Raw genomic sequence first — 12,948 nt, 5'->3', positions numbered from 1 at the left:
ATGAAAGTTATACATTGGCTATAAAAGACGCTCAGATATCAGATCATCAGCTTCTCTGTGTTACTCTGCTGAGCGCATCATTTAACTGGTATCCTGTGAGACTGACCTCCTACCCCCATTTTGATTAAACTGAGTGCATGAGATGTTTAGCGTGGCCTCGTTTTGCTTCATTCAGCGCTTCACTTCAATATCTGCATCTCCTCGCTGCAGTTTGATGTATACCCAAATGGTTTTCACATCCCTTGCAAATGTGAACGTGTCTTGCAATAAGCCGTTAATCATCTACACGCCGTAGTGCTGGTTAAAACGAAGCAGACACATTACTGTTGATCCATTTAAGTGGAACTGATCTGCATGCTTGTCCCCAGAGGAGAAACCAGCTCATCCTCTTATAATGTGAGCTGCTTTACACTGAGCCTAAAATCTGCTTTTACACCTGGATCTGCTGTGGTTTTATACTTTTATGTTTCATAGAAGCACAACTGCTGCGGTTGTCTTTATGTAGTGAGTTGATGTCCATATGGGGAACTCCTCCTGATGTTTAGTGACTATAATACATGTAGGCACACAAATATCTTGTGTAAATGCAAAATATTGGAAGTTTTTTTTCTTTTATTTTTTTTAGTAACTTCTTCAGAAGACAATAATTGACTCTCTGACTTAGTTTGTTGTAACTTTGGAAGGACTTTGAATTTGGGATTTTTGTAATTCATACCAGTTCGGCATTTGCTGTATGTTCAGCTAAAGTCTGACTGTTAGAAGTCCTACATTGTAAATTACAGGATGCCATGTTTCTCCTTGCACTTGGTTCTTGATATTCTATCGTCAAGCTCCAGAAGTTTAGTAAAGGCTTTTGACTAAGACTTCAATAAGACAGAAAAACAGCTTTTTCAAATCAAGTGTCTGGCTGTTGTTACAACCAAATAACAAAGCTTAACAGAGTTTTCAATAGCAGATAAATAAACCTTATGATGTGCTTTAGGTTTAATGGTGTAACAGCATCAAGATTGCAATGGAAACATTAAAGTTAGAGCTGCACATTGATTTTTGGAGCTCTGGTCAAATGGCACTTTGAGTTTTTATCTTTGTGTTGTTGCTGGAACAAACCCACTGGCTATCCTGAACCTTTCTCTGTTCTTGTTTTCAGTTGCAGAGGTTATGTTTCTGCTTGACAAGTCCAGTTTCATTGATTTAAATTTATTTTTAAAAGTTGCTAGGAACTGTAATATTGGTCCTCACATGACATACTATTTTTCATAACACAAAGTTTTTGAATGTATTTTATCTAAAGTAAGGCTAACAGTCATATTCAATACATTTTGATATAAGTGAAAGGGTTATTCAGTCAATTCATACATTTACTGTTCTTTTTTCAGTGAAGTAAGTAGAGATGTGTAGTGTAGCCAGATATCACAATGATGGTACTTTGAAATAATATAAATCAAGTAGAAATAAAATATATAGTGCAGTAAAAGTACTCCTAGAAGTGATTTATATATCAGTTTGACACAAATTCAAAGAAATTGCCATCAAATAATACTGAGAGTTATTCTCAGATTTTAATAAAAGGAGCAGAAACATATCCAGTAATATATAGAAAATATTAATGGTTGGACTGGCATTTCTTTTTATCTCTCTCCTTTCAGGGAGAATGAAATCAGCTTTGCTTTAGCCTACAGTTCTTCACAACAAACATTAAAGAAATGCCCTGGAACAAGCAAAAAGCAAATGATTGTATAGTTTAAGCTTGTCCAGTTGCTCACAGAGCTTAACAAATGGATCAGTGGATTCCTGAAGGACCAGCAGGCTAGTTCTGCTGCCTCTCGTTGTTACCACGGTGACAATTTATGTCCTCAGTGACTGATGGATGCAGCGACTGAGACCTTGCCCTCTCTTCTGTGTATATTTTAAAGAGAAGGAAGCCAGGAGACAGAGAGGATGTAATGAGATGTGGCTATATATACATTTATAATATGGAATGTAATAAAGAAGATTTGATTAATGAGCTGGAAGAAGGAATGCCAGTGCTTCTGACAAATTGAAGGAGGATAGGTATGGAAAAACGATGCTAAAGTAAGGGTATAATGCATATCAACATGGAGAAAAAGACAAACAGAAGCAAATCAGGAGCACAGAAGTGTGTTTGTGTGTGGTTGGGTGAGGCTACATGCACGTGAGACTCTCCCCTCCCTAAAAAAAGCAGCCCCTTTCTCTATCTGAAGCCCCTTCTGCAGCAGGAGCATTGCCATAGCAACGGTAGCCAGGCAATGACGCTGGGCATCACTCGCACAAGCGAGAGGCTAAACACTCCCAGCCACACCGTTAGATGGGGAAAATGTGGAGAGGATGACGCAGGAGAAAGAGATGGTGGTCGCTAAGTGGAACCAGAAGAGGAGGAACTCCCTCTTCCTCCACTTCCTCATTTCTCATACAATGGTTAATGTGTCAGGAATATTGTATAATATCTTATGTTTATGAATGAGAATCTGAACGACAAACATGGCAAAAGATCTTATTATAGCACCATGGACTCATGAATCCAGTCAGAATATACTAAAAACTAAACATTCAAAGTGATAGTTTAGAATTGTTTTAGACATTTTTTTAAGTCTCTGTGAAATCACAAGTAATATTGTATTTATCTCTAATGTACAGAAGTCAAATAACAAGGAATTTCTAGAAAACTAAACTAAAATAATGTTGTGAAAGGGTTGCAGGATGGAGGCCCCATTAAAAAACAAACCTAAATGTTTGTATCTGTGTATTTGGTAACTTATTTGCTTATAAACAGTGTACACTTTAGCAAGGTCAGCACCTTGTAACACTTATCATTATGAGTGTTACAATGTTAAATTAAGGCTGCTGGTTGGATCAATCCACCTCATTAGCCTGATCAGCTGATCGATAACCTGCTAAGTTAATTTCCAAACCACTCAGTATAAAACACAGTAGTTCAGATTTTCATGCATTGAATCTAGGTCTAATTAATTATTGAAAACATATAATCCTGATTATTTTGGTCAATATTGAAATGACTACTGTTTTAAAGAGACGATTTATTGCACTTAAAAAACACTGAACCGTCTTCAAACATGTATTTTCCCCGACAGCTTCTTGTTGACTCTTTGAGGAAAATGAACACTAAACAGATGTTATGCAGCAGTTTAAATTTAATAAAGCTTAATGAAGTAAACAAATAATAAATAAGAAAGACAATGAATATTTTCTGCAACAAATAATCATACAGTGATATTGCTCTTAATTTAGTGTGTCTTCTAAAAGCTCCTATACTAAACTGTCCATAGCTTACCCCCCGGTTTTAGATTTGGGCTAATCAGATTGATTGTGTTGATTTGATCATTTCACCTCATTACTATTTTGTACTCTAGTAGTTTTGGGTAAAAGGAGCCATCTAATGTGATGAATCTGCCATTTTGGGCTGACAAAACAGATTTTTAAAAAGTTCAGCCTTTTAAAAGAAGAAAGGCGCACAGCCAGAAGACATTACATGATAAGACAGTTGAAAACAAATCTGTGGTAAATTTGGTGTTTACCACATGATCCTGTGAGAAGAGACTCCCCAGATCTTTTGCTGCAGTGGAAAAGGAGGGTTTAAAAGCCCCGCCCTCTTGGATGGCACCCTGTGACTCCTGCTGACATTAGAAGGGTACCCTACTTTCTCGTGTCCCTGTGTGTTTGGCTGCAGTGTCAAAGCGTTTCCTTCAGGGTAACTTCTCAAAGCACACATAGAGCAGCACTGCATTGCAGCGTTTGTTCTCTCGGCCCTCATGTCTTTCTTATATTAGTCGCAGTCTGTGGACATGGGCTGGATTTGAATGCCCGGAGGGGCTTGTTTGGCCCTTTTCTGCACAGGCAGCTTTGGGTGGGGCGTATGGATCGACCCTATTGATCGGTCTCCATCCTGTGTGACGGAGATCGGGCTTTTTCTGTTTAGAATTTGTGTTGAGGTCAGACAAGTTATGCATGAGGGAGATTTTCATGAGGGGCAATAATTTGGTTGGTTTGTTGCTGAAAGCATATGATATCAGCTTAAAGGATAAAACGATAAAACAAACTGTGGACCAGTTGTATGAAAAGTAAAGCTGACATTGTCCCCCCTTTTTCTTCTGTGCCTACCAAATAAAAGGATATTTCCTAACTTAGTGTTAAATTAAACTTTTTAAATTTGATATTTGATTGAATATATTGAAAGTTTGCATCTATATGCCATCATTTCTTTTTCTCTCTCTGTCTTCAGGGCAGCTACCCTGTCTGGGATGACTTCATCAGCAAAGCCAACAAACTGCAAACACAACTAAGGTAACTCACACATGCTCAGTCATACTGTAATATTTCATTCTGTATGAAGTAAAATGCTGGTTTTCTCAACATTTTTGGCAGTAAGTATTATGATGTGAAAAAAAAAAACCTGATACTTCATCAAGCAGCTTTTAATAGGCAATAATAAACTGAGTAAATACAAAAATGTAGTTTCCAAAGGTGTAAAGGGAAGAAATCCATCCAAACCTAGCTCAATTTGAAATGTCTTTGATGAATTTGATATGCCATATAGACAATAACTATTTGTGACAATAGTGACAGCTATCATGATAACTTGTAATTGGTTTATTAGGTAATTGTGGAGAACTTTAATTCAGCCTTGTTGGAAGCCTTTAAGCATGAGTTGCCTTTTTAAGGTAATGCCACAAAATCCTAATAGGATTTAAATCTCAACTTACATCATCGTAAAGCTTGGTTGTTGGTATGATGATCTCTCTCGGTTAATTTTATGCCTAATGCATAAGATGCACACCTAAGTTTTGCTCTTTTATATTCAGCCATAAACACTGATCGGTCTGCTGTGCTTTATCTGGTGCTTTGGGTTATTTTGAGAGTCTTTAATGCATTATTTGGATAAAATTGGTAGATCAGCCACAATTGTTTTTCTATTTGTGGATAAAGGCTTTTGCTCGAGTCCCAAAGTCTTGGAAATCTCTGTGTCTTTGGGACTGTTATCAGTCTAATAGATGTTGTTTTCATGTATTTTTATTAATTTTTCTTATTATTGTTATTTATTTCTTAAGATCAGGGCATGTTGCTATATAAGTTTGTCAAGCCTATCTCCTATTGTCATTCAGGTTCTATTTAAATAACTTCTTGCAGCCCTGGCAGAAATAAGTAGTATTGAAATGTACTCATCCTTTGAGAAGTCTGTGCATGAGTTCATGATTTAACATAAATTAACACTATCATGTTTTACTTTTTTCATTGTTAAAACATCTGAATATTTGACCTAAAATTTTCAGCATTATCCATAGACATAAAAATTTTTCCATGGCTAACTGCTGACTTAGGTTTTCTGACCTGCTGTTCCATTCCTGTGATTATAAAAAAAAAGTAGAAGGAGCAGAGTCTGTACAGTTTTGATGTTGCTGCTATCTAGAAAACCTGCAAAATGCAAACCATGTGTTCTGAGAGCATTCCTGTTTACCACACAGGTTGATGCTCAACAAGAGCTTGACAGGAAGTCAGTTTTGCTCACGGGGGCTTTTTGTTGTCAGTTCTCGCATGGATCAACTGTTTTTGTTTTTACCTTAAACTCTTCATGACAAGCAAGTCGGTTGGAAACCAGACGAACAGTCCTGAGGCACACAGTGTGAAATACAGTGGTGAGAAAAAGTGTTTGCCCCAGTTATGATTTCTTATATTTCTGTATGAAATAATCCAAACCTACATTTTCGTGTGTGAAAAATCAATTGCCTCCTAATAAATAATAACTGGTTTGGCCAGAGTTAGTAGTATTTAAACACAGCATGTTCTTTTATGTGACTGTCTAAAATTCAAATTTTTATGTGAAACATTTGTGTGAGAAACATGGAAGAAAAATCTTAAAGGGTGCCAGCACTTTCTCACCATCGTGTTATTTATTTATTTTTTTAATAAAAACTCTTCAACAATAATGCATTAGAAAGTCTTCAATAGTTTTAGATATATTTATCATAAATGCAAGAATCTTGTGACTTGATTTAATCTTTTTTCCGTGAAATGCATTGAGATGACAAGTCGTGAATTGGCTCTACACAAACTGAATTGAATTGTTGCAAAATGCTAATGTTTCAGGGTTGCACAGCTAGAGCCCAGATCAGGGCGTTCTACAGGTGTTTATAACCTCTGTTAATAAAAATCCAATCAGTGTTCTTCATTAAGTGTTTAAATGTCAGAGTCATTCCAGACACTCTAGTTTGCTGCATTTAACACATGCATGCAGGTTCACACACTAAACAGAAACCTAATGCTGACGTTCAGCAGTTAATAAATGCACATGCATGCAAAATGCTAAGAACCTGCACTTAATCTCTACTTTGTAATGGGAATGTTAACACACATAGATTTCCTACCAGCCATTTAACCATGAAGGCCTACCTGCCCTGCAGCGAGGCCACGTGTACGGTCACACACGCACACACTTACACCCTCACTCACACACAAGCACGACTTGATTAACCTTCTATTGCATTAAACATCATCACATGTTGAATTATAACAAGGTTCACACAAACATCTAATTTGGTTTTGGATTGTATGAATTTGCTTAGTGCAACTCTTCAAAAAAGACCAAACTAAACTTTTTTCTATTCATATTTATTCAAACAAAATAAAAATAAAAACATTGTCAAGTTTGTTCAGTATCATTCTTAACATAAAATTCACATTGCTTACTGAATTATTAACTATTTGACTGCCTTTTTTAACTAATAACTCCTCTGTTGGTTCTCTCAGGACGACGGTTGTCGCAGTAGCCGCTTTCCTGGATGCATTTCAGAAAGTGGCTGATCTGGCAACTAACAGTCGAGGTAAGATTTACAGAAAACACACTGTTTTCTAGATATTTTTTTTTTTTGCAACACTTCTACGGATTCTTTTTGTTTTTCATAGAAAGCATCCAGATCATAAATCAAGCAACTTTTGCCCACAAACACTACACTGGACAGTTCTTGGTTGGTTGTGATTCTGTTTGTTACCTCTGAGTTTTGAATATGCTGCTTGTGGAGGATTTTCTGGGCGTTCTTTGAATCTTTGGGTGGAAATTAAAGCTGTTAAGATTAATCTAGAGCCTGGCTTGAAGAAGGGATGATTTGAAGCTTTTCACCTTTTGTGTCTGTAATTCATTATGATATAAAATGCATGTTTGGCTTGTAAAGTTGTATGAAAATGCTATTTTGAAAATCTTTATTTTCAAAATAATTTATGTTGCAATCAAGCCTATATTGTTTTAAAATGTAAGCATATTGAAATTCTGTTGATTTGAATTTAAAGAATAAAAGAAAAAAGTCCAAAAGCTAAAAACACTATTTAAAACATAAAAAAAATAATTTATGAGAACATGATATCTTCTAACATTAAATCATGCTTATTTAAAAATTAACCAAAATAATGCCTTCCATGGAAGGCAGTGGAAAGGAGGTAATGAATTTGATTTCAATCTATTCAGCATGTCTGTATTACTCGGATAGTTGAGTGCAGAAAAGCTCTCATTTATTTTTGGTTTTTCTCACCATAGATAAATAAATAAATAAATAACTTCAGACATGGAAAATGTTAGTATTTTACCTTTAAAGGGGAAATAGACTGTAGCAAAAAGATCACCCAAAAAGACTGGAAAGTGAAATCTGTCCTCAAAAATTTGTGCCTGAGCCTCATACACACACATAAAGCAAGACTAGGAAAAAGCAAATGCAGGGAAAGAGGTTTTGCTGGCTGAAAGCTACAGAAACCCTCAAACATACACAATTTGTGTGTTTGTTGACAGCCTGCATAAAGCTAATGTACCGTTTTCAGAACATAAACACAAGTCTCAGGGTGAAAATCTGCAGAAAAGGTCTGTGATCAAAGAAAGGGTTAATGAATTAAAGCCATAAAATTTGACCAACACAGCAGTCTCTCAATGGTAATCCTTATTATGCCTTTTGTAATTAAAATGTAGGGAATAACTCGCTGTAAGTAATTTTTTACCACAACTTATGCTTCACATTAACACTGAAACATCTCAGACTTTTTGCTGTAGGTTTCAAAGGTTAAAGATGTTTGGCTATGTGGAAAAAGAAGCATTACAACAGCACAGTTTAAATGAAGCCCCTCTAATGGCCACAACTATAGTAACTGATGCTATTATTGCCTCATTATCTGCAGCTGGATTGGGGTCAGAGAGGTAGGAGTGGAAGAAGAGCAGCTCAGCTAATAATAAAAATGCAGACTCTGCAAATAAAAATTCTGGCACGGTCTTATTGAAGATATCTGAGGCTTCGTATCTAATTCAACCAGTCGGTTTGCTGCTGCTGTCCAGAAGCAGTTTTCACAATCTCCATTGATTTGTCCTTTTCCACTATTGGCAAATGATCAGAAGCTGTTCCCCCTCCTATCAATCCTTTCAGGTATTGGTGAAAGGAAGTGGAAAGCTTTGATGCCCAGTTTGACTTGATGCACACATATGTGTGGTCTTTTTATCCTCCGTTTTTTCCAGGAAACTCCCATTTATCATGGAATTTATGTCCTTTCCCCCAGGGAAGCCTCTGGTTCAAGGTTGAGTCTGTGTGTATTTGTGTGCGGCACGTGTTGCTCACAGCGCTCAATGTAGGTCAACTTCCTGTCGAGGCGACTCGCTGTCACAGTGACAACAGTAGCCCAGGAAACAATCAGTCACTGCAGTGATGAACCTGTGGCTCTGGGTCACAGCTGCTCTGTAATTGACTTTGTGTGTGTGTATATATGTGTGTGTGTGTTGCTCAGTAGTTGTTTCACCTGCAGCAGTACGTCAAATTATTGCCTTCCTGCAGCAACTGTTGGTACAATTGCAAGGCTTTGAAGCCACATGTCAAATTTCTTCCTTCTGCGATTTTTCCAGCAGCAATCCACCTGAGCTTATGGCTGATGATCAGAAACACAATTATGTAGAATATATTTAAAATAGGGATGAAATTGTCTACATAAATCACTTTTCATACCTTTTAAGGTTAAAGTTAAGCAACAAATAAAGAAAAAAACTTACGTTTTGGTTTATGCCTCATACTTTTTTATGTTGTTTGATTGAAATGTAAAAATGATACTAACATAGTATGATACTGTGGTGTGAATATTGACAAAATAATTTAGCATTTTTGTACATGTTTTTCTAAAAGCAAAAAAAAAAAAATCTTATTTCATGGTAAAGTTAATGAGTGCAGCTTATATTCAGCTGAGCCCCACAATCTGGAAATTAAAGTCTCTTTTAAATTGACATTGTGCAGAATCGTGGACCTCATTGTTTTTCTGCTTTTGTTAGTTGAGTTATCATCTGGTTTCCTGATTTATCAGCAGTAACTTAAAACCATTATCTTAAGAGTGAAGCATAATGCTCCTCTTACTTTCCCTGCTGTGATTCGCTGTACTTTGTTACTTAAAGTACGGTATACCCAAATCATCAGATTTTCCTTTTTTTGTCAGCAAGGGAAAGTTTTTGGTAGGTTTTATTCAGTCAGCTCAAGTTTAGTTTAGTTGTATGTCCTATACAACTAAACAAAAATCAAATTACTTCAGTGTTGCATTTTATTTAGAAAATTTAGGAATGGTTTGACAAAACTTGAAGTTATTGAACTTTTTAAAATCTTGCTAAACCGGGGTTATTAACATTTACATCAAAACGCAGCTGAAAGCAATGGTGGATGGAAGCACAGTTAGGATTTGTAACCATTTTCTTGAAAATGTATTTACCTTTACAGAAAGTAAAATATTTCTGTCTGTTTCTCGTCATGGGGAAGATCAGCTTGAATGCTAATGCAAATCCCCACTGAGAGGGAGAGCCAAATTTGCCTGTGGTTGCTCTTCAAAATGCTAATGTGTCTTTTCTCTTCCTTCACTCTTTCCATCTTGGCTCTGACCAACAATGACGGGAGACGGCATAAAATGATAATTTTTGTTGTTGTTGTTTTTTTCTTTGAAATCAGTCTCACTATTTTTCCACTTCTTTATAGTTGGAGATAATCTGTTTTGTTTAGAGATGGCTTTACAGGAATGGCATAAAATCTTTAAACAAACATTTGTAGCATGCAAAAGAAACATATAGGTCTATAAACCGTAAAATTGACAGAACACATCTCTGATAAGCTTTTATCTTCTTCACTCGTTTACAGTTATCCAGCTCTGACGGAGGTGTTGAATTATTGAATTGAAGAGGTTGTACCTCATCTGTTCAATGTCACCCTAGTATGGAGAGATTCACTGTCAGATAGTGGAGGAGGGGTAAAAGGTGAAATCAGACAAAGTACTTGTTCCAAAAAGCAATGATGTTGGTAAAATGCTTAAAAATGGAATTGGTGATATTGAAATGTACTTAAACAGAAAAATGAATGGTTGGTTGTAAGAAAGAGAGCAAAGAGAAAAGGAAGATAGAGGTATGCTGATAGGGATGGGAGGTGGATGCAGGAGGAGGGGTGAGAGGCTGTTGGCTGTCTTGTCCATCCTGCTGCTGGTGCTCATGGCAACAACATGGAAATCACTGCAGAATTGAATCTGAGTAACAGAAACAGAATCTGTTTTCATCTATCTGCCAGCGGAGCTGGTTCTGCTAACAGATTCATTGATAGTGTTATTATTTTAGACATTTCTGTAGATGGACAGCCTTTTTTTTTTCTTTTTTTTTTTTTTTTTTACCAAGAAATAGATGTGGTTGTAGTGTTTCTCCAATGTGTTAAAGCTGCTGAAATATCCTACACGTTTTTTAAATTAAAAATTCATGATTTTTTTTTTTTTTTTCTTTAGGGGCTACGGTGTGGGCTGTGTCGGGTTCCCTCCTAACTGCCCTTTTGCTAAGCACAATGAAAGCAGTTTGAATCTTTCATGTTGTGTTTGATCTTTTGCTACCAAATTTCCATCTCAGAGAAAATATCCTTTGTTCTTTTGTTTATGCAGCAGCTCCACGTTATAAAAGCTGTAGACTTGCATCATTACCATTCATTGGATTGGATTAATGGACCCTAGTTTGAGTGATTGCTGCAGGAATGTTAGCATATCTGTTTTTCTGCAAGTCTTAAGAATAAGAGCAACTGCATTGGTTGTCTCTAAGTACATTGTTCAATATATTTTATATTTTACTGGGTGCTTGCTTGGAACTAAAACATTGGATACTGTAAATATTAAAAACATATTTGGTCAATCCTACCTAATTTTTGTGGAAACAAATAATCAGCAAGCAACTTGTTCTCTCAGTTTTAAATCTTTTTGGAAGATATCTTAAGCTATAATACAATTAATATATTGCGATTGTATTTTGTAAAGCTCTTGTTCTACCTTTGCTGATGTCATCCTTTAGCCAAATTAATTATGTTTAACTAATTAGCAAAGCAGGAAAAAATGGCTTCCAAACCATAGAGGTTGTGTTTTTGAAGCCAACAAATGAGGGAACTACAAAATCATTTCAATTTAAGTATCAAATCAGATGCCCCAACCTTTTAATCAAAATGTCCATACTCCACAAAGGTTCATCACAGTTCATGGTGTTTGCAAATGCATTTCTACACAGAAAAGGGTGGGAGTTCCTAATGTGAAGTCCTTGAGTGGCAAAATATCTTTTTTTTCAAAGGAAGATTGGCCAATACCAATCTCTGACTGATTGATGGGTCCATATCTAATCAGATCATATACACATTTTCTATTTTCAGAGGTTAGAGAACAATATGCCATCTATTCACACCTGCTTGTTCTTGCAGGATAATTGGACAAGAGGCTGAGTACACCATGGATGGGTTGGCAGTCCATCACAGGGCAACAGTATGAACTTAAAAGTTTAGACATGGTTTCTACTGATGATTTTTGACTGATGGGGAAGTATATTTTGTTGTTGCAGAAGTCTCTACATTTCCAATACTTCCAGATTTAAAGACTACTTGTAAAACAAAACACTGGCTTTGGACTCTGCAGGGTAACACATTTTATTTCCTTAGAATGCAAATGATAGTTTAATAGCTCATTTTCATTTTGTCTCCCTTGACAACATCAGTGAACTGAGGCAGATTCCTCACTTGCATTTCAGGCTTCCAACACTTTTTCAGCTGTAAAAACTCCTCTGGAACGTGAGCCAGATGTAGAACAGTACTTATCAGTTGTATTGTTTTGCGTTAAACATTTCACCGAAGCTGCCACATGTAGCACCAACAGAAGGCTGCTGTAAGTTTCACTTTTGGCTCCTACTGAAGGAAAATAACAGAGTTATTTCATATCCAACCAAAGCATCATAAGAGTAACTCAGCCATCTGCTAGCTTCTCTGATCTCATTTCCAATCAGCTGCTGTTCCAGCCTGCACTCTTCTGGCTTCACTCCTTGCACCAGATGTTGAGACAAGCTGCAGGGATTTCCTCCGTCAGCTGCAGGATCATCACTGAGGTTCAACAACACAGGACCCCACTGATGATCCTGACTTTTGGTCAGCAGTCTAGCTTGGACCTGCTTGCCTCCTTGAAAACATTAAGAATCACTTCCAACAGAGTCTTAACATACTGTCAGTAAATGCTGTTATTACTTCTTATATATTTAATTTTTCCACTGCAGTGTGTCAGTAATTTGCCAGATTTATATTCATGTCTAGTGTGAAAATTTACCTTACAAGAACTTCTAATGTGCAATATATTGCCTGACATTTTCTAATATATTTCTTGCCAACTGTAGTTTTAAAACAGATGGGATCTGACAGACAATCATTCACACGGTTATAAGGTCAACTTAGAATCATCAAGTACCTAAAATACATGATTTCAGTGTAGAAAGAAGAAGAACGTGTGAACTCCAGACAGGAAGACCCCGGCCTGAATCTTAGGACTTAACTCACTGACAAAAACTGCTCAAATTGTTTACTGAACAGTTATTAATCCTGTCAGTGACGAGTCGTTTTGGACCTAACTTACAAAGTTGTGTGGGAA

The 12,948-nt window shown here is 36.5% G+C and overlaps 1 protein-coding gene across 6 annotated transcripts in view; it reads left to right on the top strand.

The window, feature by feature from the left end:
- Positions 1–12,948, top strand: part of LOC122844126 (protein MTSS 1-like) — a 52,123-nt gene that overhangs the window by 6,322 nt on the left and 32,853 nt on the right. For all 6 annotated transcript variants that reach the window (XM_044139314.1, XM_044139312.1, XM_044139315.1 and 3 more), the window contains exons 2-3: positions 4,259–4,320; positions 6,781–6,854. In XM_044139314.1, coding sequence (XP_043995249.1) covers positions 4,259–4,320; positions 6,781–6,854 — 136 coding nt within the window. The remainder of the gene's footprint in view (positions 1–4,258; positions 4,321–6,780; positions 6,855–12,948) is intronic.

Source organism: Gambusia affinis, linkage group LG14, assembly GCF_019740435.1.
Source record: "Gambusia affinis linkage group LG14, SWU_Gaff_1.0, whole genome shotgun sequence".
NCBI lineage: Eukaryota > Metazoa > Chordata > Actinopteri > Cyprinodontiformes > Poeciliidae > Gambusia > Gambusia affinis.
Note: the sequence above shows the minus strand (reverse complement) of the source record. Positions and strands in the feature narration are given on the sequence as shown.